The sequence below is a fragment of the Apis cerana genome, linkage group LG9, assembly GCF_029169275.1.
Source record: "Apis cerana isolate GH-2021 linkage group LG9, AcerK_1.0, whole genome shotgun sequence".
NCBI lineage: Eukaryota > Metazoa > Arthropoda > Insecta > Hymenoptera > Apidae > Apis > Apis cerana.
This window is the reverse complement of record NC_083860.1, coordinates 10,493,821-10,520,591: the sequence shown is the minus strand read 5'-3', so window position 1 is coordinate 10,520,591 and position 26,771 is coordinate 10,493,821. Positions and strand designations below refer to the sequence as shown.

The window sequence follows — 26,771 nt, the reverse complement described above, 5'->3', positions numbered from 1 at the left end:
TTATTCGAATTATGTTACAGGAAACGCGTCGAGGAAAAAGAGAACGAGATTTGAGGCGGAGCAGCTCGAGAGGATACTATGCGCGTTAAGTAAAAGCGAGGAGATAAGCATTCGTCCGATCGCAAAAGTGGTGCGCAAGATGAATAATCACGAGAAGACGACGAGCCCGATCCTGTTCGATAGCGAAAAGAAAAATTTGATCGAACGACGAATCGACGAGTCTCGCGAAAACTTAATCGATGAAAGCGCGAGCAACAAAGAAAGTATCGAAAGTTTTTCGAGCGGAGAAAACTGTAAGGAGGAGGAGGGCGCGAAGGAAGAAAAGAATAAAGATATGAGCGAAGAAATGAGCGATAAAGTGTCGCTTAAGTGGGCAGAGAGCGAGCAAGAAATGGAGATATCTTGTATCCGATTGGACAGCAGTCCCCCTCCTAAGTTAAACAAAAAATTATGCGAAGGGAGGGAGAAGTTGACCGCAGCCAAAGAGGAGAGGAACAAACGAGGAGGAAAGTGTAAGGGGAGGAAAGACTCGCGTGGGCAAAACAAAAGTTCGTCTAAACTCGAGAACTCGCGCAAACGGGTGGAAAAATGGCGCGAGCGCGAGGAGAATTGCGGAGAGAGAGCGAGCTCGGAGAGGAGAGTGGGGCAAAGGGAGGGAAACTCGCGAGAACGAGTTTTTAGCAAGAGTTGGTGGGACGAAGGTTGGAAGCAAACGACAGAAGATAAGAGAGAGGAGGAGGGAGGTTCGTTCGTAAGGAAGAGGAACGAGGTGGGGGAAAAGGAAGAGATGGCCGGGCCGAGCAACGAGGATAACAGGATGCGAAGGGATTCGATCAGCAGCACCGCCTCAACCGTCACCGAATGGATGGACGCGGTGGATCTTAACAAATACAGGACGACTTACGCTTGCAAATTGTGCAAGAAAACGTTTCTTCGCGCCACTAACTTGTCGTCGCACATGAAGAGGAATTGCCTGAAGAATCCGGAGGCGAAGTGTAACAAACGTTCAGTGAACAACAGCTCGCACGTTTGCAAAACGTGCGGTCACTGTTTCAAGGAGAGGAAGAGTTTGACCCATCACATACGAAATGAGTGCGGGAGGATAAGCACGTGCGAGTTTTGCAACAGGATTTTCAAAGCTGCCAAAGTACCGTATCGCCATTACGGGATTTGTAAGAACAAGCAAACAAGGAAAAACAATGCGACTCCTGTGTCATATGTGAGACGATTTGGGCAGAGGAGTAACGATGAAAGTGATTGCACTATATCCGAGTGCAGTAGCCCCTCTCTGAACATTACGGATGAAATGGCATCCGATACTGAATAAATTATTTCGTAAAAAAAAAAGTGTTCTTTTTTTATATTGCCGTATTTTTAATTCTTTATATTTTCTTATATTTTTGATTCTTTTTTTTCTTTTTTTTTTTGTGCGCCCAATTCATACAAGAATATTTATCAATACTGTGTTCATTCTTCAATTATGTAAGTATTTTAAAAAGATAAATGATATAATACGGTTAATTTACATTATTCAGTATTATTAGCGGTAATAAATTCACACCGGTAATAAATTCAATCTGTCGATTCGGTTTACTTGAACGTGCAATGGAAAATTTTGTTTTTTTTTTTTATCATTTTTTTTTTATATATCTATCGTTTATTTGCCATTAAGTAAACTACTTAACGAACAGGCAATCCCGCACATTTCGTTACTATTATTATTAATATTATAGAAAAAAATTATTATTTATTTTTCGTTTGATAAAAGATATTTCCGTTCCGTTTTAACTTGTAACAAAAGTGTAACTCGATAAATATTCCGATAATGATCAACCGTATTCTATCTACACCTATTCTATATATATAGTTAAAGATTATTTAAATTATTGTAATGACAAAGCAAAAATGTATCGTTATTTATGATACATGTTTCGAGATATACAAATCAATTTATTGAACATCGACTCTCTTTTACATTTTAAGTATACATTCTAAATATAATGTGATATCATGCGAATTAGATTGCCATATTTATATTTTATAGAATTAGCGATGCGAATTCCTATATGTAAAAGCATTAAAAATAAATCAAGTTATCAAAAACTCGCACACATTCATCCTAGAGCCATATCTTTGTAATTCTGAAAAAAAAATCAATGCAGAATTACGTTGAAAAATAAATATGTACGAGAATCTTTTAGGAGGATCGATTACCACTATATAGGCATTTCTAAGATGCTCGCCACTTTTTATTATCGAGAAAATCGATCTTCCAAAGGACTATCTGAATATTCCTAATATAAATCATACGTGTATACATATTCTCTGGTTTCTTCTTCCCGTATATTAATTTTATCTCTCCTATCCTTCCCTTTCCTCCTCCTCTCTCTCTCTCTCTCTCTCTCTAGATCTCTCTTTCTTCGCAAATCACCATAAACGAGACAATACACAAATCGAAAAAAAATGCGAGAATAAAATAAAAAAAAAAAAATATCGAGCAAAGAAGGAAAGAGAACTCATCGATCTGTTAGAGAAGCGAAAGTAGCTTTCGAAGGAGCATGGATGGAGAAAAAAAAAACAAAGAACAAAAAAACAAAAATTGTATTTCTCTGCAATGTCGTCAACTCGTTGGTTTCCATTCCCAATCTGTTGTTCTTTCTAATAACTTGGAACAAAAATTCGATTCTTTTTTCTAGATCCGATATACGGCCAGTTACATTCGTCGTACATTCGCCCTGAAATGATAGGAGGTGGGAGATCGATGGGTGGCGATGCGGGTTATCAGCAACCGGGAAGAGATTTCTCCAAGTCGCAGCAGCCGAAGGACGAGTCGTTCCTCTACGTGGAGGCGGCCGGTTGTCGTCAAGAGCCTCCTCCTCCTCCTCCTCCGTTGCCAACCTCCGTTTCTTCGAGGGCCCACTGGCCCGACAGTGTCTCCGTTCAAAATTCCGTGCCGAGGAAAAAGTTTTATTGTCCACGGTGTAACAGTGGTTACACCAGACTCTCCGACATGAAAACCCATTGCCATTTCCAGTGCGGTAAAGAGCCCCGTTACCAGTGCCCGTATTGCACCAAGAAGGCGAAATTTTCCTCGAACATGTATGTCCATGTGCGACGTATGCACAAGGACGAGAAGTTGCAGATCATCGACTTGTATAAACAATTGTCCAGAGTACGTTACTAGCTGGCATATGATAAATGTAAACACAATTAAGAGATATATATATAATATATATATTATATATTATATATATATATAGAGGGACCGACTGGTGGAGAAGAAAATTATAGAGAATAAAGAAAAAGAAAAGGGAAGAAAGGAGGAGATCTCTCGATACGTACATATCCTCTCTTAAAGTTTATTTAAAAATTTCACACACTGTTACCTTTCTAGTTTTCTAAGGTTATCGTCATTTAACGTTCCCTCTCCAGCAACAAGTGTAATTTCGTTCGAACGATAGGCGGGAAAATATTCTCTTGATATTTGCAAGAAGTGAATTTAAAAAAGAAAAAAAAAAAAAGAAATATTCACGATATTTTAGTCCTTTATTGCGGTTTCAAAATCCATGCCGATGAGTGTTTTTCCAAGTGGTTTTTCACGATTGTTCGAAAGGGCGAATTTAGATATCGATCCACCTTGTTCAATTAATTAACATTTGTCACCAATCTACTCTGAATAAAGTGCATTTTGAATCTCTCTTATCCCAACGACTCACGTTATTATTTTTTTCTCTCTCTCTCTTGGGATTTTTCTTTATTTTTCTATTCGTTTTGTTTTCGTTAGCATGATTGTTGTTTTACGAGTAAAACCAGCAATGTCTCTGTTTCTTCTCTGCCGTCTACTGAATAGAACTCGTGGACGAAAAGATGATTTATCAGGAGAAAAAGTATCTCTTCTCTTTTTTTTTTTTTTTGATTTAAAAAAAAAAAACAAACGACGAAAACGCCTACACAAATCGGCAGTTGAAAACATTGCCAAAATTTTACTGATCGTCGCACTGAATTTTTCCAGGTTTCAAACAATTTGCCACGTCAAGAATGTTATTGAACGCGGGACACCGTGGCAGGCTTTACAGAAGTTTCATACCGAACAGTACGAGGTATCCTTGCGCCAATTGCACGAGCGTATTCGGCCAGAAACGAAGCCTCCTCACGCACTTGAGATACGAGTGCGGCCAACCGCCCCGCTTCAAATGCCCTTACTGTGATCTGATCTCGAAGAAGACGTCCAACATACAGAAGCATATACGCCGGAAACACGAGGGGAACGCAGTCTACGTTCAGGATATTTATCTACTACCAAATCTGACCGTTTGAACCACGCATTCGTCGTCTTATTTTATTTACTCAACTCCTTCCTTTTTTTTTTTTTTTTTCTTTCTTTCGTCGATCTTTCGAAGTTGAACCAAGTTTTTCTTTTTTTCTTTTTCCTCTTTGTCTTTTCTTCTCCACGCCTTACAATGTCAATTTGTATTCATTCGCACGTTATTGTTGTCGTGCGACTTTTCCCCGACATCCGATTGAGATTTTACTTTGTCGTTTAACCCTTTGCGCTCCAATGATGATTCTCGGGCACCGCTCGGTTCGATAACTCCAGAGGTGACTCTCCGCCACCATTCGGATTTATGTTCGATTTTTTTTAAAAATATCGCTTCACGAATAGATTTTTAATCTCTTTATTATAATCTTATAAAACGTAGAATAATATACTATCGAATGGTTGGATTTTTTTGTCTCAAATTAGATCGCGAATCTATATAACTATATTTTCAGTTCATTTCCAAGTTTAAGTTTGACAGTCGTAGGAATAGAAATATTATTTTCCAAGTTTTTTAGTTTTGTAAGCATGGAATACGGTTAATAAAGTTCGAGCGAGGATGAGTTCGATTTTTCGTTATTCAATAACGAAATTATTTCTATTCATCAAAAAATTGACGATAGAGAGAAGGAAAATAGCGATGAAAATAGAGATGTAATATAAGAAGAGTATAGAATGAATGAAAAATAAGAATAATAGACAGTGAATGTTATTAGGATTGTAAGATTTGATCTCAATAAAATAAGAAAGATGAAAGACATCAAACGACATTTTATTGCGATACTTGTTATTACCGAGGATGCATTTTGGTAATTACGTTATTATTAAAATATCACAACGATATAGATTTTAATAATAGATTTTAATATTCAATAAATTTTCTTTCTTTATATGTTAAAATACATAAAATATTAGAATATAAAAGTTTTATATTTTAATTTGTGTGTGAAATCATTTTAAGTTAGATAAAAAATTTATCGAACGGATGCGAGAAATCGTCTCTGGAGTTGTTGGTTTAGCGAAAAAGGCCTGGAGTGCAAAGGGTTAATATTTCAAATATTTTTCGTCTTCAAATTTTTCATCAGTGGATCAACAAAAGGGAGAGAAGTAATTTGGAATCGGTTATTCCAATGTGGGGTGATTTTCTTGTTAGCTCAGATTCAAAAGCGATAGAGTAATCCACGACGATAATTTAAATATTTGAGCGCGACTTTGTATACGAGACTTGTAATATCAATCTTTATTTATCGATATATATATATATACGTTATATATATCAAAAATAAAATTATCGTTGTTATGATTTTTATTATCTTTGGCATATCATTAATAAGGAAATTACCCTGTATATAGAGAAAGATGTATGAGAGCGAGAGAGGGAGAGAGAGAGAGATGTGTTGATCGCGAAGGAAGGATAAGAGATGCTTAGTTTCATGGTCAGTACAATAATTCCAATACCGCGTTCTATGCTCACAATGTATCCTCCGTTAACGTGCGTTTCGCCAATAAATAGACTGTTTGATCAATTTGAATAATCTTGTTGCTCGTCCTCGATTTCGCAAACTCCTTTTTTTTTATTTTATTCGCGAGCAAATCATCGTTCCAGGCGTGATTTCAATATGATTCTTCGATTTGTGAGGATCGATCGAGAAAAGTTCATTGATCGCATTAATTTCATTGCTTTCATCAATCAGATCGATGGATAAGAAAAGATGGATACGAAAGAAATAGGATAAAAAATTAAGTATCAAATTTTCCTAATGATCATATTGCAATCATCGATGAAGATAATCATCGATCTCGAATGAAAAAAAAAAATAAAGTACGAAATACACATTCGAGATGCTTCGAACGTGTAAAATCTTTCGTTTAATGTTTCAAGATTTATATATATATTTTTTTTTTGTTCTTCGATCGATCGAGAAAAATTCGTACGTGGATCACAGCCAAGATAGCAGACTGGCCTACTTCTTGTAATGTTTCCTTTTGTTCGCAGACGAGTTATTCCTGTACAATCCTGTGCTATTGGGCGAACGAAACGCCACCTCGTCACAGTTCGCTTTGCAACAAGTTCGCAACGTCAAGTTCCCGTGTCCAAAGTGTAGCAGCGTTTTCAATCGGAAGAACAACTTGCAGAAGCATCTCAAGTATGAGTGCGGCCAATTGCCGAGGTTCAAGTGCCCTTATTGCGAGTACCGTTCGAAGAAAACGTCCAATGTTCGCACTCACGTCCGCTCCATTCACTTCGGTTGTAACGTTTACGTGATCGACCTCAAATCCGATGCGATTAATTGTTTATGAATTTTATTTTGAAAAAGTTTCAGATATCGGTATCTATCGATTTAGATACCGTTTATATTTCGAATTCGGGATTCAAATCGTCTTATAACCTCAAGCTTATAACCTCATTAACAAAATATTTCTTTACGATTGTTCAATCGGATTTTTTTCATTATAAATGTAACCATAGAAAATTTCATCCAAACGTATCCATCCGAGATATTCCGATTAGACCCGATCATTTCCGAATTACCTGACATCTACCAACTAAATTACGAACTTTCAGAATCCCGATCTAATCCGACCGATACCGAATTCAACCGAAGTTCCACGTGACAATCTGCACAAATATTAACACTTTAAGAATAAAAGAGAACAAAAGAATGAGAGAGAGAAAGAAAGTGAGAGAGAGTGAGAGAGAGAGAGAAAGATAATGTGTGAATTTCTTCTACAAAACAGACCAATTATTATTCTTTTTTATATATGGTCAAAATAAAGTTTTCTTTTGTTCAAGAACAAGTCGCGTACGCTTAAAAAAGAGGAAGAAAGGATTCGAGAACATTGCGGGTATCGTTTATATCGAAAACGATTGTTAACATTTGCGCTTTATTTATCAATAACATCCTTTTCCTCGATATATTCCATCAATCGATATCGAATGGAACATCCATTGAATGGAACGTGTTCGTTGCTCGAGCGCGGACACTGACGAGTTCCGAACATTTTCTTACAGATCTGGAACATCTGGGCGGCTTCAAGATACCGGGGAGCGCGGTGCCAAGAGGTACGGACTTTCAGGACCGGAACAAAGGCAGGTTCCCTTGCCCAAGGTGTACGAGCATATTCAACCGGAAGAACAATTTGTACTCGCACTTGAAATTCGAGTGCGGCCAGCTACCGAGATTCGGCTGCCCGTATTGCGATTACGCGTCGAAGAAATCCTCGAATATACGCGCGCACGTGCGACGGAAGCATTATGGTTACAACGTGAGCGTGGTCAACGTGTCGCGCGATAAAACGTTCGAGGCAACAATGGAAGACGAGGAGGACAGGAATCTCGGGCAAACCTTTTAAAAAACCGATACTCGTTTGACCTCGTTTCTCTTTAACATGTATTTTTATCATCGTGTCTCTCTCTGTTATCGTGATAGAGTTGTTGATATTGTAAATCAAACGTAAAAAAAATTGCACGTAAAAAAAAAAAAGAAAAAACGCACTCAATTGCACATACACGGAGATGCAACACGCACACTCGGATATAAATATGTAATATTTTCGATGTAATTATTTTCATTCTACTATCATATCATACCAAAATCATAGTATATCGCCATTATCTAAGCCTTTTTTCGTTGCTCTCCTAATAGATATATATATATCTATTAAATATATATATATATGTATCTATATATTTTCACATCACACTCTGACACGATATGTCTTATCTGCTCGAAAAACGGAAAATAATAATAACAATAAATTATTTAAAAAAAAAAAGAAAAACTGTGATCATCATCTATAATAATGCATAATTAACGAGCAACGATCTCTTCATTGTCTTCATCCTTCTTCTCTTCACGGAAGATATCAAGCCTCTCCCGGTGTTAATCGTCGAACACCGCGGTGAGATCGACGGCCGAAGGTTTGACATCGACTACTACCGAATATATTATTTTCTCCTCTAGTTCCTCTTTTTTTTTTGTGTTGCGCAGGTGTTTCGGTTGTAGGAACTACACTGACGGGGACGTCGTGTTCTTGTTTCTGTTCCAGGAGTGAATTATTGCTGGTTCACCGGTGTCGCGAAGCCGTGGCAGAATGTTCTCCATCAACGAGCCGGCACGCAACAAGGACACACAACGAGGAGCGGCACTGGTGGCGGCGCCAGCATCGTTTCGCCGTCCGATTCGAGAGTGCTCGATCGGAAATTCCCCTGTCCGAATTGCACCAGTGTGTTCAGTAGGAAGGGCGGGCTCACCTACCATCAAAAATTCGAGTGCGGCCAAAACCCTCGGTTCAATTGCCCGTACTGCAGTTACTGCGCGAGGCATATCTCGAACGCCCGCCGACACGTGCGCAAATGCCATCCGGGAAGAGACGTGTACACGGTGGACCTTTGCCAGTTGCAACAGAACGTCGCTTGAAACTACACTAGCCGAAGATTCGAAAGCTCGCAACCGGAAGAAGAAGGGGGCTTCGAACGGAAGCCGTGGAATATATCTTTAAGAGGCGTCGACGCGTGTCCCTTTTCATTCACTCGCCTCATACGTACCAACTTTCGTTCATCGTCGTTTGTCGTCGTTATTTGGAGGAATGGTGGTGCCGATCGAGATTCGTGTAAGACAAAAAAAGTTTAGATATTTTTTAACGAGTTTTTTTTTTCACGAGTTCGATTCATCGATTTTTACGAATTTAATCATGATTGTTGTTATAAGAGATATAATTCGGTCAATCTTGTAAATTAAATATGTTGATTTTTCGATTTATTAATTTAACGTGTTCGTAGCTGGAAATCGAAGAAATTTGGAAAAATTAAGAAAATAGAAAATATTGTAAATCGAATCTACGATTTACGAACGTGTTCTTGTTAATTTCGATTCGATTGGAGAACGCTTCGATATTGAACGCGACCGTTCTTTCTTCTTTTTCCAGGAAGTTCCAAGCATCCACGAGGGAAACGACCGAATGGAAAGAAGAATTTTCAAATGAAAAGACGCGTAGGATTGAAATTCGTGCGGGAATAACGTGATTTACGCGTAGATGACACGTCGGATGTATCAGAATTTTCGTTTTCACAAATCGAATCGAGAAGAATGAATTGTGTTTTTAAAGATTCGAGAGATCGATTCGATTCGAATCTGATAAATGGAACATTCAAAGTGAATACGTCGAAAATTTCCACGATACGATAGAACTGTGCATATTTCCGCAATAGAGAGATAAAACGTGTATTCCAGAATTACACTTTTACAACGGGACGTGTTAAACAATTGTATTTGCGATAATGTCGTTCTAGATTTTTTCACAAATATATAAAACTGGAACAATGTTATTCGTTAATTACGTTTACTGGTAACAAGATATATATATATATACAGAATGAGTCATATAATGTGATCACTTGAAGTACAATCATTATTTTAAATCATTTGTTCATGAAAAAATTAAAGTGAACATACGGGAGGATTCAATAATTCCTTGAAAGTAATTTATATATTTGAAAAAAAAAATCTTTATCGTTCAAATTTTCGGTTAACAAATCAATTAAATAGTTAATACTTTAATACTTAATCGATTTGTCAACTAAAAATTTAAACAATAAAGAAATTCTTAAACTAATTCATTCTCAAACTCGATTGGTCCATTCTCGAACCATTGATTGATTCTTGAACCTTTCACAACGTATAAAAGATTCTCCATTGTTTCGTCATATATCCATTAAAAAAAGAAAATGAATAATCAAATCACCTTGCAATTATTTTTCCACGAATTTTTTTCTTTCCAAACAAATAATTTAAAAAAACTTTGCTTCAAGCGATGACTTGATTACTCATCTCGTATATACACATCAATATCTCGTCCAATCCCTGCCTTCCCCTTTCGACGAGCGTCGATCAATGGCTGGCTCGACGACGAACCAAACGTATAAAAAGGTATGCCTCTTATCCTCGAGCATCGAGAATTGTCGAGACAACTGATCGAATCGCATAGAAAACTTAACGATCGATCGAACGTGCACGATGTCGTCTGACCCGAGCCTTGTGTCGTTTCTGTTCCAGTGTGTTTCCAACCGGCAGATTTCAGCCACGCGTCCACCGTCGGAAGAAGGCGTGCAAATTTTCAGAAATCGGCCGTGTCCGCATACAGCGTGAAGCAAAAGTTCCCATGCCCGACATGCCCGAGCGTCTTCAGTCACAAGAATAATCTTTATTATCACGCCAAGTTCGAGTGTGGCCAAATGCCACGATTCAACTGCCCCTATTGTATTTACAGAACGAAACACGTGTCCAACGTTCGTGCCCACGTTCGTAGAAAGCATCCCGGTAACAACGTCTACGCCATTGACGTTTGTAAAATTTTAAACGGATGAATAATCCAACGGATCTATTCTCCTCCTTTCCTGAAAGGGAAGGAATTTTTAAATAAGACGTACAATCTTTTTTTTTTTTTTTTTTTTGAAATGTACTCTTTGGATTTTGAAGTTTCCTCCAAGAATCCTTCCATGTGTATTTTCATATATAGAGATATCCGCAGAGTGAATCTAGGATTTGAAACGTCTTCGTGAATGTGGAATAATTTTTTTTTTGTATGTGTGACGATTGGTTTTAATTTTCGAGATATTTAAAAAAAAAGTGGTTGCTATTGCTACGTTGAAGTTTGAGCATTTTGAAATGCAAAAATAAAATATAAATTAATCCTTGGGTGACTGAAATTATAACGAACGAAGTGAATATGATAGATACAGAGTGCGAATGTGATTTAATGATAGCAATCATTTTTTGCAGATATTTGGAAAATCAGCGACCAGTGATTAAGTGCATGGAAAAAAGTTGTCCTCTATAAAAAAATCCACGACGGTCCACATATCGTTCATTCTCATATTGTTTTTAAAATATTTTGATAAAATTTGCCAGTCAAATGTAACTAAACTATTTTTTTTATTTTTTTTATTTTTTTTTTGTTTAAGAAAATCGAGAATAATTCTAGTCTGATTAAAGTGGTTAATGATATATTATATAATCAATAATGGCAATGAAGAAAGCTTTATATTTTATTTATATTCGCAAGAAATATGGCTTAATATACTAGTAAAAGTGTTTTTAATCGAAATATACTTCCAAGTAAGATATATAATTACTAATATAAAATTGTAATGTCGATTTCTAAAGAAATCGATGAAATTAAATTTCCTTTAAAAAGTATACCGTTATTTCTCCGCGATTTCGTTTTTTGGAAACATCAATGATCGCGTCTCTTCCTCTCTCTCTCTTTCTTTCTCTTCATCACTTTGCATTCCATTTGTATTTTTTTAAGAAAAAAAATTTTTATGTTTAGAAACGGAAAGCAAAGTAAAAGAAAATCATTTTATTGATCTACGGATTTAATAAAATTGCGATTTTATTTGTACAGAAAAGATCTTATAATAAATACAAAAATAGACAATATATGTATATTACGTACAAAACAAAAAGTGACAATCATTCGATTTTGTTCATTTTGTTTTATTTTTTCAAATTGTTAAAAATATCGTATCAGCTTAATTTCTTATACTCTAATTCATCTTTAGTATCGCTTCAAGTATAGTCATTGTTCATTCAAATCATTTGTAATTTTTGATCTAATCATTTTTTTATGTGTTACTTAAAAATAATTTTTTTTTCAGATTATTTACATTCTGAAGTTTCTTGGTGACAATCTGAGAATCTTTTGTCCTCCCTCTCTTCCTTTATTACAGAATTTATTCAATTTTATTTCGAAAAGATTTTTACATTTTTTTTTGCGATTGAAAACGTTGATAAATGATATGTTATGCAACGTTATAGAAAGGAGAACACTCCCGTGATATTATTTCCCAAAACGAAAATGGTTTCGTGATTTTTGGCCCATTCTGCGCGTTTGTAAAACGAATTCTTCGATCGAACAGCGTGGCGAGTGACATTAGTTGTTAGATGTGTTGAAATTGAAACCATTGTCGTGACATCCATCTAAGACGATTAACCACGAGTTTGTATTTTCCAGAACAATTATCGAACCACATCCAAAATTATGGATGGTGTCGCGCGATGGCGAATCGTAAAACGGCTCATCCTCGAGTTCTCCGCAAGGAGATGAGACATCTATGTCCAAAATGTGGGCGTACGTTCACCTGGCGGTACAATCTGCAGCATCATTTGAAGTACGCTTGTGGACAATTGCCGCGATTCAACTGTCCCTATTGCGCTTACAGGACTAAACACACATCGAATGTTAGGGCCCATGTGCGTAGGAAGCATCCGGATAGAGAAGTCTACGTTGTCGATCTGATGAGTGTCCAACACTGAGCGAAACATACGATTAAAGTGCTATATGTAGATGAAATAGCGTGATAAATTGCGCATCGATCACCGAATTTTAATAAAAATCATCCTTACTTGACGAACACTCACTGGTTCATTGAAAAATCCTTGCGTGCATGTCGTTTCCTTCGTACGTGTATCATATGTCTCCTTATATCGTAATACTATTGTATATTTATATATTGTGAGATATATATTGGCTCTCGAGATTTGGGATGATAGTAATATTTTTATGTTGCTCGGAATTTAGAAACTCTTTAAGAATTCTCAAAGTTTCGAAAATTTTCCAGATTCCGAAACTCGAATTAATATATAAACGTTAGTCCGACTTCGGCTCGATTCGGCAATAATCGGACGTGGTCGGTTCTGTAGCTCCGAGATCATTTCCGATTATTACCGAGTTGAGCCGAAGTTCGATCGTTTTTGATACTTTTAATTCGAGTCTAGAAATCCTGAAAGTTTGAAGACGGAATATGGTACAAAGTTTCGAGAATTTCTTGAAAATTTTGAGACCGAGCAATACAAAAATGTGAACGAGATATTTGTGATTTTTTTTCAGAGACAAACTACTTAACACCGCAGCAGAAGGAAAAGGAGGTTCGTTGGTCGTCTATCAGAGGAAGCACGTTTTCGCGAACAGACGAACAACACATGCAAAAGTTTCCTTGCGGGAATTGTCACAGCGTGTTCAGCAGAAGACACAATCTTCAATATCATTTGAAATTCGAGTGTGGACAATCGCCACGATTTAATTGTCCTTATTGCGCGTACAGAACAAAACATCCTTCTAATGTGCGTGCCCACGTGCGCAGAATTCATCCTGGCAACGAGGTCTACGTCATAGATATAAGCAAGATTTCAGGCTGTGATTTTTCATAGTGCGTGTTGATTGTGTTACTTTTAAATGAATCTTTCTTTTTTCAAGGGGATATTTTAGTTTAGATAACAAGATCGATCTTTTCGCATTCATTGATTTTGAAATATACAGATCCATATTTATACAACTAATGGATGTTTGAAAAATCGATTATCCCTTTAGCAATGTTTAAAAATAGAAATTGTTTTTTCAATTTAAATAATCAAAATATTTTACTAAAAGATATTTTATAGTTCAAGTTTAATTATTTTTAATCAAAAATGATGATAAAGATGTTCTTAAAATATACAATTAATATAAAATTTCATGGTAATTTTTGAAAAAAATTTCGAAATTAATCTTAAAATAAACATTTTGGACTGGAATATCCTCTTAAAGTTCTTAATTATTATATTTATTTAGGAAAGATTATTTTTATCACCCATGACACTTGCAATTGCAATCTTTTCATCATAATTTATTTTTATTTGACGAATCTACGAATTTATTTCCCATTATTTAAAATATTTATACTTTTATGTTTAGAAAAATTTAATATCTTCATCTCTTTCTCTCTCTTTTTCTCTGTTTCCTTCTGTCAATTTCATGTAATTAAAATTAAATTAATCTATGTACATAACGGCTTCTTTCACGTCAATAGTATTTACATCATTGACAATTGAATCGAATTCGAATAAGAAATCACAAAAATGTCTCTCATATATCATTGTCTCCTAAATCAAATAAAAATTCGACGTAGTTATTTGGTAAAACCTTTTCTGTTCGCAGGTGTTCGTTATCCAGTGTCGCGTCATCCGTGTTATCTTGATGGTCACCAATACATCCAAACTCATGAGCGAAGCAAAAAATATTCTTGCCACAAATGTGGCAACGTTTTCACGCGAAAGAATAATTTGTACAAGCATCTGAAATTTCAGTGTGGCCAGATGCCAAGATTCTGTTGCCCTTATTGTTCATATTGCACAAGACACTCGTCGAACGTTAGATCTCACATACGTAGAATGCATCATAACCAAAGAGTGTACGTCGTGGATATTGTCGACAATCAATCCAAGAACGACGTAATGCGATAATTGCATTGTAATAATGCAACAAAAAACGAAGGACGACAAGAGGATTGTTTGACACACGAACAATCATTTTATTTTTTTTATTTTATTTTTTTTTTTTTATTTGCGTTAAAGTCGAATAATACATACGATAGAGATAAATCTACTGTATTAAAATTGTATGTATAACATACTGCAAACAAAGTTTTGTACAGCATTTGAATTTTTATTTCGTAATGCGATACATTTTATTATACAACCGTCAATATTTGTAAGTACGTTTCTTGCGATAACATTTGCCAGATTGCGAGTATTACGATTATAATTACGCGTTTTCAGCTCTTTTTTTCATCGATGATACCACACTCGATAATTTTCTAACTTTGCGTAACCTGTAAGAAGTTGGACTCTCGATAAGAGCAGAACAAAAAAAAAAGTAAAAATGTAAAAGCATCGCAATCAGTCAGACACGTTTCGTTCCAGATATTACTGGCCCGTTCACCGTTTACGGGGTCAACGTTGGTATCGGAGACGGCCAAGGCCAAAACTATGGCAAACTATGGTCCCGAACGTCGAGTCAAACCGATATAGACAATAACTATAAGAAGAAGTTCCCGTGTCCGAACTGTGCCTGTGCCTACAGCCAGAAATACTCGTTGAACCGACATCTGACCTACGAGTGCGGTCAAGAGCCGAGATTCAAGTGTCCACATTGCGAGTATCGGTGCAAGAAATCGGCCAACGTCTACGAGCACGTGAGAAGAAGGCACAAGAATTGTCAGGTGTACGCGATCGACGTTCTCAAGGCCACGGAGCATCACATTTAAACGATTCCATTCTCGCAAGAACGAAGCAGTCTTGTATTGCTGTTTCTAATTATGAAATTAGAGTTAGATCGACGCGTTTCCCCCCCTCTTTTTTGTAAGTTTCTATGTGACATTTTAATCGACATTCGACGAATTATACACACATTCCAGGCTATGAATAAAAAGAGCCATTCGTTCAGAAACAGTTGGATCGATCGTCGTTTGTTTATTTCATGCCCTTAAGTTAAGTTCTCGCTAAGCAATAACGAGGAAATATTAATTGTTTGTTTGTTTAAAACTATTTAATGAATTGTAAGAAAGAGAAATTGTAAATGAATTTTTGCATTCCGTTTTCAAGTTTGTATTACATATTACACACGTATTGAAGTTATATCTTTTTAATAAAAAATGTTGATCATTTTTATTTATTCAAAAACAAATAAATTAATTTCTAACTTTGTTCGTCAAAGAATGATTGAGATTCAACAATAAAGTATAATATTAATTTTGTTACATATCGATTGTCATCGATGTCAAATCACCGAAATACAATTGATTCAGTCTCTCCAACGTATGCCGTCGTCCCTAATTATAACAAACACTCGCATCACGAATCGAATCGTACGTCAAGAGATCAAGAAACGTGGAACATGGAACATTCCTCGTTCGTTCAGCGAGGACTCGGCTTATTCCTTTTAAACGACACCAGAATATCTCCGTCTCTCCCCAATTCTAATTCCGCTTCGCTCTATTCCGCTTCGCTCTGCTGTTGCTCTGATCTTGCTCTTGCTCACGCTACATGCCATGCACTGTTCTGCACCTCCTCCCCGTGCTCTCCTCGTCTCCCGATGGCCACGACATACAAAACGAAGATAAATTTAGCTATCAACGATATATATCAGAGTTATCTTTTTTTTTTTTAAACACGTTCAGTGGTGAAAATCTTCTTTTCCAGGCGTCGTCTCGCGTTTGGTTTGCGCAGCTTGGAGACAGCGCAAATCGACCGCCCAACGACCCTCCGCTGCTAATAAAAGGTTCTTCTGCTCTAACGCTTGCGGCAGCTCGTTTACCCACCGTGGCTCTCTAACCAGACACCTTCGTTACGAGTGCCTGCAAAATCCACGTTTCAAATGTCCGTCTTGCGACTTTCGTTCTAGATGGACCTCGGACGTTTATAGGCACGTACGAAGAAGACACGAGGGTAGCGTCGTACGTTGCATCGATATTGGTAGAAATTAAATTTCAGGATGGATATAAATAAACACACACTTATCTTTCACTGTACACTCAAGTGAAAAATGTCACGAAAAATAAAAATGCTTGTCCATCTCTGTCGCGTTGTACTCTTCGAGGTTATGTTTATCGTTACTGATATTCTCATCGATAGGGAGCATGCAAACTGTGTCGGAATATATGTTTGTGGGATACATTTGGACGAAGGGATTAGCGAGTGAAATTTGTTTCATCGTGGAGATCGTCGTCGAATGGAAAAAGTAACAAAAATTTTCTCACGATGCGTCTAAGATACACGTCATGGTCGCCATGATGGAAACTGGTGGCGCTGTGCGATTTCTCATCTGGTGATCCTTGAAGAATTTACGAAACGTTTGCAGGACACCGATCGAAGATTCGACCTCTCATAAATCGAAAAATGGGTACGATGGGATAGTAAATCGAAAATATTTGATGTGCAGAGTTGGAAAGAAATTTATGGAAAGAGAGATAAGATAGAAACGAGGAGAATAGTTCTCTACTCTTTCGAACTTTTATTTTTTTTTTCTGTGGATTTTATTTTAGCTCTGCACATGCTTCGCTGAGAAGAAATCCGCTGGGACATTTTGTGAATGTGTGATTATTTTTGTGTTTCCTTTTTATGTCATTTTATGTTGGGTTTATAAAAGGTAACTAATCAGATTTGTATTGCCTTGGAGGATTTCTTCTGAGTAATGGTTTACGTACTCCTGTTTAAAAATCTTAGGGATAATTTTAACGTTTGGTGAATATCATTTAAATTTAAATTGCATGCATCTTTTTTGGGAAAAATAATTAAATAACCCTTCCTGTTTTTAACGATTACGATTTATTCTTATTTCAAAGTAAAATATATCTGTCTTAAGACTTTTGAACGGGGGTGTATGTTCGGAATTTCGATTCACGATATAAGTGTGGCACAAATCAATCGCTATATTTTAAATGATTTTAATAACTTTTATGAAAACCAAAAAAATCATTTTATGTTTTTTTTAATTTCCATTGCATATTTTTTTTCTATTTTTAAAATTGAATAACTTATAACATCATATATGTCATGTATAATTTCAAATATAAATTAATTTTATTGATTTATGAATTATCCATTAATTGATCATCAAAAACAAAAATAAATCTCGATAATTAATTGTAATACATTATAAACAAATAAAATTATTTCAGGATTTAATAACTGAAACGATACATGATATTATGATTCTGAATTAATGCCTTCCTATTTTAAAAATATTATAAAAGAAAAATATACGATAAAATAAAACAATTACAATTTTTTTGTTTTTATACCAATTAATTCTTCACTTAATATCAATAATCTCACGTTCTAAAAATGTTTTTTTCTTAAATTAAAATTATCAGCGATAATTAATGCGATCAATTGTGCCACACTTTGTTCGCCTTATGAACATGCATCGAAATGTATCGTGAAAAAAAAACACTCGATCCCATTGTGTTGCGTTGTCTTCCATCGAATCGTCGAAGAATCATCGAAAGGGCGTCGATCGACGTTCAATTTTCACCTCCTGAAAAAGGAAATAAATTGTCCCTCGTTCGCACATCGTTCACAATATATCACCCCGATTGTTTCATTCTGCTTTCAGATTTTCTGTATTACGCGAACCATTCCTACAAGAAGCAACGATTACGATTCGACAACTCGTACAAGAAATTCCCGTGCCCGAATTGCCCGAGCGTGTTCGTCTGGAAATGCACGTTGAAGAGGCATTTGCGGAACGAGTGCGGCCAAGAGCCGCGATTCAAGTGTCCACACTGCGACTACCGTGGCAAATGGAAGGCGAACATATGCAGACATATCAAGAGAGTCCATAAGAATTGCAGCATTTACGTTTTGGACACTTAGTTAGCACATTTTTACTCGATTCATCCGCGCACAAATTGGGATACGGATCGTCCGATTTTATTAAAGTTATCTTCCATGAGAATTGTTTCGAGGCCGATAATTATTGATCGAGTATTTTGTCGCGATGAAAATTTTCTGCGAATGAATAGAGCATGATGAATTTCACGAGGATAGCCAAGATTAATAATTTTCAACTCACGTGGATAACTTATTCTATTCTACAAAAATAAGAATGTATAGGTTAGATAAGTTACCTATAATTACGTAGTGACAAAAATTATGTTACAATTGGATCAATTACAATTGCATGGTTTCGTAAAGTTACTGTCGAAAGAATTTTGAAATTTGGTTTCACAAACAAATCTCGTAGAAGAGGAACGCTTTCAAAAATCATCTCGTATCCCAATTCACACGTTCGAACTTTCGCGATCCCTACTCCCCCCTCGAACAATTTTGTCAACATTTTTATATTATTTCCATTTTGTGTCGATCGATTCTTATGTCAATAAAAACTAAACATTGCTATCACGAATTATATCGAAGATAATAATTACACGCGTTTCCTCGTATATCGTCGTTATAAGCGAAAATTTAAAGAGAACATTTATGGGAGCGATATTATCGCCATGAGAAAATTTCGTCTGCTCGTTTGTTACAGGTAATGGGACGGAGAATTGGTGGACGTTCGCGGCCGAGTACACGGCCAATAAATCGACGAAACGAAGGCGAATGAAAGTGAGGACGGCCGTGTACGTGTGTCCAACACCGAATTGCGCCAAATCATTCAATTGGAAAGGAAATTTGAACAGACATCTGAGATACGAGTGCGGCCTTCAGCCACGGTTCAAGTGTCCGTATTGCGCGTATTGTTGCAAGGTTAAAGGAGACGTAAACAAACACATAATAAGAAAACACCAGGGTTTGGCTATTTACGTGGTCGACCTGTTCGCGTCTACAACAAGTTAAAACGATCGTGTTTTCAATTTAATTTAAAATTGTATTTTCGTTCGAATAAAATATACGACTTGTCCCCTCCCTTTCTACTACTATTCCCAACATTGTTCGAAACGAAGTGGTAAGAGACAATTTGCAATGATTACGTTCTGGTGATTGTATTACATTGATTATAATTGTTACTTGTTTCACGATTGTACGATTAATTGTTTCTTTGAATACAGGTTGAATTACAGACGATATTTTGATTAAGAATTTAAGACTCTCACGATGTTAACAAGCAAGTTTTTTCAAGCAAGCGTTATCGCTGTATTACTTTTAATCGATCTCGAATCGTATCCCAATGCTTGGCCAATGCTTGGTCAGCTAGATTCGATCGAGTGTTTCGACGATAACTTTTACCTCTGATCCAATCTTGTTTTCGAATCGTTCCTCGATCGAGCACAATAAATTTTCCAAATTATTATCCAATTGATCAAAGAACGATTTCTTCTTCTTCTTGGCGAGCAATATATATATATATATATATATATAGTGAAAACACGGCGATACATACATATCTCGCGTAACATTGTCACCCGATCCTCGGATGAAACTGATCGAACAATGTTGACAAAACGTTGGAATAAAATTCTTGCCAAACGTTTACACGTTTGGTTCCCCGTAACACCTGAAACTGGTACGCCTGCAATTGTAATTCGATCGAACGATGATCCCCGATCAAAGGAACGGAGATCGGTTCACGTTGTTGCGATCTATCTATCGCGCTTGATTATCACCTCCAACCAGTGCCTCCTCCCATCCCCCCACCCCCATCCGGAACGTGTTTGATCGCGAACAATTGGTTGTTTTTCAGGGGGCAAAGGATCCACGTTGCGTGTGGACGATCATCGTCAACGCGGCAACTGGTTAATGAAAGCGAGCAAGTACGCCTGTCCGAATCCCAATTGTCGAAGCGTGTTCGCGTGGAAGAGGAACTTGACCAGCCATTTGCGATATCAGTGCGGTCAGCAGCCACGATTCAAGTGTCCTTATTGCGAGTACAAGTGCAAGGTGAAAACCGACATACGAAAGCACATCAAGACGAAGCACAAGAACAGAGATGTCTACGTGATCGATGTGTTTCAATCGTGGCAACTTCTTCAGTGAGAACGCGCACGAATTTGCAACGAACGAATATTCGAGGAGAAAACGAGAGGAGATACACTTTTCGAGAGCGAGTTTGAACGGCCAAGGATCCTTTCGTTTCCTTTTCCCTCGATTCGAGGGAAATGTCCTGTAAAGTTATCGGCCGTGGAAGAAGAAGGTTTGGTCCTTGTCGACGTTTCGCATGCAAGTCTTTTTTTTTCTTTCCTTCTGTGTCTCCTGGCTTTAGGGTATCTGTGTTGATTATTACGCAAACAACGTACTAACAACGAGTCAAAGTTTTCGAATTACGTTTCGTTTTTTTTTTTTTTCTTTTATTTGAGATCAGAGAAAGACAGTTTGTTTTCGGTTATTCGAAAAATATGCTCGAGACGAGAAGAAAGTTGATGTTTGTTCAAGCGGAAGAAAGTGATTTTTTTTCCCTTTGAAAAAGATGATTAAAAATTTACTATTAATTTTCAAATTGTCCTCGATTGTGAATCATTCGTTATAAAAAAAAGAAAAATCATTTAGAGATAAGAAATCGTTCTTCGTTGTTAGAAATTATATGTTTTTTCACCAATTTTTTTCCGACTCGAAAAGAAATAGGATTGTTGTTGATCTTAACGACCGATTTTTCTCCTTCTAGGTTCTGCTGGCTTCTGTTTCGTTCAAATCGAACAGCCGTTTACCAAGGCAAAGACAAGATTCCCGTGTCCGAATTGCACGAGTAGCTTCGGCCAGAAAGCGAGTCTTACCCGTCATTTGAAATACGAGTGCAGACAAGAGCCACGATTTCTGTGCCCTTACTGCCAGCACAGAAGTAAAAAGACGTCCGACATTTACACGCATATCAGAAGGAAACACGCGAATTCGAAAGTTTACGTTATCGACATTCACGGTTCGCCACCTAACTCGTTGAGTTTCCAAATGATGAACCAATGAGCCGACACTGTTACCCGATATCGAATATTTTTTCTCGTACACTTTGTTTCGCGTTCGTGGTCGTAGGCGGCCATATTGGAACTAAAGAAAGGCGAGGAATCGGAGCGCCCTCTCTCTCTTTTTTTTTTAAGTAATCGAGATAGGACGAAATCTAATTAGATCTTCTTCTTCAATTTTTGTTATTTATTCATCGCGTCACGCCGAGTCGAAATTTAGTCAAAAGTTTAAATTAAAGTTCCGAATAGATTATCGATAATTAAACGTGATATTAATTTTAAGATCAATATTTCTCTTGTTTCAAAGGAAAGGAAGCCATTTCGATTTCGAATGGCCAATGAAACGATCGGTTCGCGTTCGATCGTGTTTTCTTATCGATAAATATAATATATATATACGATGCATCCATACGATGCTTATATGACGGAAAGACTGGTTGTACGCGAGTGAGCAAGTTGGATCAAATAAAACTGAATATTCACCTCTCAACCGTGTATTTATAACCGTTTTATTCTATCCACGCTTTTCTCGCAGTTTTCTCGTCAGTGTCACTTTCCATTCCGTTGACCGAACGCGATCGATGTTCCAGGTGGAACATTGTCAACATTTATTTACACACACATATATATATATATATACGGCAAGTGAAAAAATTACAAAAAAAAAAATTTGTGCGTATTGACGCGAAAAAAATTTTACAAGATTTTATTTTTCAGTTTTTTTTTCATCGTTTCGCGCGCCTATTCGTCGATCGAATTATACCAAATTATATCTCGTACGCAAGTTGTTGCACGCAATTGAGAAAAATGCCGTCGTCGATCATTTTTTTTTCTTTTTTTTCTTTTTTCTTTTTTTTTTTATCCTACAACGATAGACGCATCTGGCTGATAGATTGTGCGCGAGTACCTTGCTGCGTTTTCTGTTTCAGTTGACCGAGGCGGTTACCACGAGTCGAGCCATCGCTCGAACGAGTCGAAGAAATTCTGCTGTCCTAATTGTCCCAGCGGATTCACCAGGGTGACGAATCTTCGAAGGCACGTGAGGTACGGGTGTGGCCAAGGACCGAGGTTTAAATGTCCCTACTGCGAGATGCGCTCGAAAGAGATCTCGAATGTGTACAGGCACATTAGGACGAAGCATCGTGGAATGCTCGTGTTTCTCGTTGACGTCGCCACGAATAGAAAGTTTTACGCGAGGAAGAATTGAAGAAACGATTCGATCATTGCGTGCTCGTTGCGTTCGATGAAATATTCATTGTGATCATGTAACGTGTTTATTTTGTAATTTTTTCTTTTCTTTTCTTTTTTTTTTCTTCTCCTCCCTTTTTCTTCGTTTTAGCGGATATCGTCATTTTTTTTTTATAATATCCCACGAGTATAGCTCTGGTTAACCTATGCAGTTTTGATTCGTCGTCGGTATCTTCCTTGTTTGTTGGTATCTTGCGATTTATTTATTTATTTGTTTTGTTTTCTTTTCTTTTCTTTTCTTTTCTTTTTACGTACCGTTCACTGGTGATGGAAAAAAGTCTCGAGATCCTGGGAGGAAACTTGCCTATTTTCGCACCTCTATTTTTGTTTCTAACGTGATATTTATCACGTGTACTAATTCACATCATAATTATAGTAGTGTAGAGTGTAAGAATTGTCAGCAAAAGGTTGTCTAAAGTGGAGATAGGCAGTTCTCTTGCCCCTTAACCATTCCTCGAGACCCATTTTCACCGGTGAACGCGTATATTTTTACGCGAAACAAGATCGAAGAAATAAATGATTTCGAAATTGAAATTATTTCTCATGATTCAATTTCAAACGTTCTTTTTGACGAAGCGTCAAATTTGGCCAGTCGTTCTCTAGATTCCTTTTTCATTAACGAAAAATTGATAATAATAATAAAAAATATATATATATATATATATATATATATATAAATTTCGAAATAAATTTGAAGGGAACGACCAGATGATATTAATTTCACCAAACGATAAGACGAAGAAAGAAATACATCTGAACGAATCTGTAACGAATCAAAAAAAAATATTCTTAATTTTCTTCGTTTTCTTCCCCCCCTTTCTCTCTCTCTCTCTCTTCCTTCCTTCCCCACTTTTTTTCTTAAACACCGTCATCGAAGAATTTGTAACACCAGCATTAAATCAAGAATGTTGTGTACACAATAAACGTACGTTTGTTGGAGAAATCGAAACGAATTTTTTCGAATCTCGGAAACGCAACTCCAACTCTCGACCGATTAAAACGCGTAGCTAAAACATCCATTAGTAACTATCGAATCTTCTGAATTTTTGAATCTCTTCTCCTCCCCCTATCCTCCTCTACTTCCTTCCCTTCATGTACAAAAAAAAGAAATTAAACAAAAAAGAAAAAGGAAATGACAAATTTCATCACGATACTCTCTCACTTTATGGTTTCAGGCACGATTTATTATCCGCCGTCATCGAGCTTCCATTATCGCGCGGATCAGTGCCGGCAATTGGAACGCCAACAATGTTATCGTCGTCTAGGGAGCAAGCAGGGGAGCAACGATAACGATAGGTCAGTTTCCCCCTCCTCCCTTTCTCCGCCTAACCTCGAAAATCCCCCGGTGAAAATTCGTCATTCCCCGCGCCGCGCACAAAATCTGTCCTCCGAATATTTCGCGAATAACACGATGATGATGCTGAATCAGGTATACTTGTCCAAAGTGCGCGAGGAGCTACCGGCATTTGCATCACATGTTGCGCCATTGTAAGTTCGAGTGTGGCAGCCCGCCAAGATTTCAATGCCCGTATTGCGGGATGAGGAGCAAGCAGTCCAACAACGTTTACAAGCACATACGTATCAAACATCCAGGATCGAAGCTCGAGATCGTCGTGCTTCATTACGATCAGCTGTGAAACCTTTTTCTTTCTTCTTTATTTCTTTCTTTTTCTCTATCTCTGTGTCTCTTCTTTGTCTCCGTTCATCGTCAAACGATTGGATAAGATAAGAGAAAAGAAAGAAACAATAAAGCGTGATATATTTGAAGAGAAAAAAAAAAGAAAAGAAAAGAAAAGAAAATATATATATACACAACGAGTTTGTTCTGACTTTTGCCCAACCACCACCACCACCATCACCATCACGTATCTTCTTTCATCTTGTTCCTCGTCACGAATCCAAGCTTGGTGATTAATATAGTTGATTTTACAGGTTTGAGAAAGAAACTTCGGTGGAATCGAAGATGTCGAAGAAGAATGAGGAGGGGACGAGAGGGATCGTCGTTCCCTCCCTCCCCATCCTCCTAGCATTCCTCGAGTCAATCAAATTTTTGTTCCACGTACCATACATACTACAGCTTGAGAGATGCCTGCCAAAAAAACCGCTTTACTTGTTTGTCTATAATAACTATATATATAAATATATATATATATATACACATATATATTTAATAAAGGCGAGAAAATCGCGTTTCGCCCGCGTGTATGTGTGTGTGAGCCTGCAAAAGCACAATTATTATCGAGTTCTTCTCTTTCCTCTCTTCACGTACAAAATCTCGCATCTCGTTCACTTTAGTTCCGTCCCGTGTTATTTACACTTTTTCTTCCTCCTCCTCCTCCTCCTCCTCCTCTTCCCTCTTCACCGCAACGTGAAAGTTTTTCTTCCACCTCGCTTTCGTAAAGCGTGTGAAGCGAGCAAGAAGAAGAACGTAGCAGAGAAAAAAATATGTTTTTTAACGCACGAAGAGAATTGACGATGAGAAAAGCGTGGAAAAGAAAAGAAAAGAAAAGAAACGAAACGAAAAGAAAAGAAAAGAGAAGCGGCGAAGTATGAGAATCGAGGAAGCTTCATTAACCCGAGAGTTTAGCCCTCGCCGATTCGATCTAATCGTTTCTCCCCCGTTTTTTTTGTTTCCAGCGTTTCTGCAAATGTTGCCGCTACCTTGGGTCGAGGACAAGTACACGGAGCGAAGCTCGAGAAAGGTTAAAACTCGATTCCCTTGTCCACGTTGTCGAAAGAGTTACACGACCAAGAGCGCGGTGACGGCCCACTTCAAGTACGATTGCGGGAAACCGCCACGTTTCGAGTGCCCTTATTGCGGCAAGTTGAGCAAGAAAAAGTTCAACATCCAGGATCACATAAGGCACAAGCACCCGTCCAAGCCGGTCATCTGCAACACGTTGTTTTGAGACAACCACGGTCTGTCATCTTCGCAACGCGACGACTTCGTTATTTTTCGACACCATGATAAATTTCTCCGCAATTTGGTCGCAACAATCCGCCCTTGAAAAAATCTGAAAAATTAATATTTAAAGTTCCCTTTCTCTCTCTCTCTTTCGAAGGTGAAACCAATCCTGAAAAGTTTTTTTTAGACGTTCTCGAACATATATTCTCGTTTTTTTTGTTAACAATTCGTTTCATCGAATTTTTATTATTCTTGAAAATGGAATTGCTCCTAATCATTCCTAAAGATTTTTCAGAATTTTTAATAAAGATTTTTGCGACTGGATTGGACAGGTTTCGTTCGCAGAAGTGTAAAAGATAGCCACGTGAAAAGTAGTTGAAATTGGGCGCGGGAAAAATGGATATCCGAGCCAATTCGATCGTGCGTGAAACCCAGCCCGACCTGTTAGAAAGTATTTGTTGTCAGAGAATAAAGAATCTTTATTGTTTGAAAAAAAAAAAGAAAAAAAAAAACAAGGAGAATACATACACACGTGTTTCGACGATATATATATATATCTTTTTCTCCACGAACAGCGAAATCGGTTTTTGTATCGATATTGCATTGGTCGATGTACTCTCCTCCCGTTTTCTTCTTCTTTCTCTCTATCTTTTTCTCTTTTCATTCTGCTAACGTCCCATTCTTCTGCATGAGCCCCTGTGTTTTTTCTTTCCTTGTTTTTTGTTTTCGATCTTCAATTCGTTCTTGTGACCTCTGAGCCGATGTTTGAGAGAGCAAAAAATGGTCGACGCTCGACCAACCCATCGCCCTTGGCCGTGATCCTGACCGTAACACGATGTTTTGTAGGTGACCGACTCGACGACGACAACGACAACAACGATAACGATGACCACCACCAACATCACCACCAACATCACCACCATCATCATCACCACTCCTCTCTTGTCGCTCATTCGAGGAAGTACGCGAGAAGAAGGGACATGCTGTACAACTCGTTCACCGGGAAATTTCACTGTCCAAACTGTAATAACGGATACGGGAGGCGGGATACTATGTTGGGCCATTTTAGATACGAGTGCGGCAAA

The 26,771-nt window shown here is 37.4% G+C and overlaps 3 protein-coding genes across 14 annotated transcripts in view; all 3 read left to right on the top strand.

Annotated features, from left to right (window-relative positions):
• The window catches only part of LOC107997489 (longitudinals lacking protein), a 103,727-nt gene that overhangs the window by 35,580 nt on the left and 41,376 nt on the right, over window positions 1–26,771 (top strand). For 3 of the 12 annotated variants that reach the window (XM_017056104.3, XM_017056102.3, XM_017056101.3), the window contains exon 7: window positions 21–2,321. The exons of 5 other annotated variants lie outside the window; for them this stretch is intronic. In XM_017056104.3, coding sequence (XP_016911593.1) covers window positions 21–1,327 — 1,307 coding nt within the window. In that variant the 3' untranslated portion in view covers window positions 1,328–2,321. Of the gene's footprint in view, window positions 1–20; window positions 2,322–2,696; window positions 3,173–4,012; window positions 5,845–10,374; window positions 10,639–12,334; window positions 12,737–26,771 lie in introns of those variants that run through there. 4 more of the 12 variants (XM_062079544.1, XM_062079545.1, XM_017056107.3 and 1 more) reach the window with 4 other exon arrangements.
• Window positions 16,626–19,765, top strand: LOC107992863 (longitudinals lacking protein, isoforms A/B/D/L). The gene is made up of 3 exons (XM_062079581.1): window positions 16,626–17,038; window positions 18,254–18,512; window positions 19,172–19,765. Coding segments are annotated over exons 1-3 (264 nt in total). The 5' UTR covers window positions 16,626–17,034; the 3' UTR covers window positions 19,173–19,765.
• LOC133665631 (zinc finger protein 500-like) lies at window positions 20,612–24,373 on the top strand. The gene is made up of 5 exons (XM_062079577.1): window positions 20,612–20,799; window positions 21,242–21,415; window positions 22,463–22,577; window positions 23,957–24,077; window positions 24,227–24,373. Exons 1-4 carry the CDS (start codon window positions 20,739–20,741, stop codon window positions 24,069–24,071), a joined length of 465 nt encoding a protein of 154 aa, XP_061935561.1. The 5' UTR covers window positions 20,612–20,738; the 3' UTR covers window positions 24,072–24,077; window positions 24,227–24,373.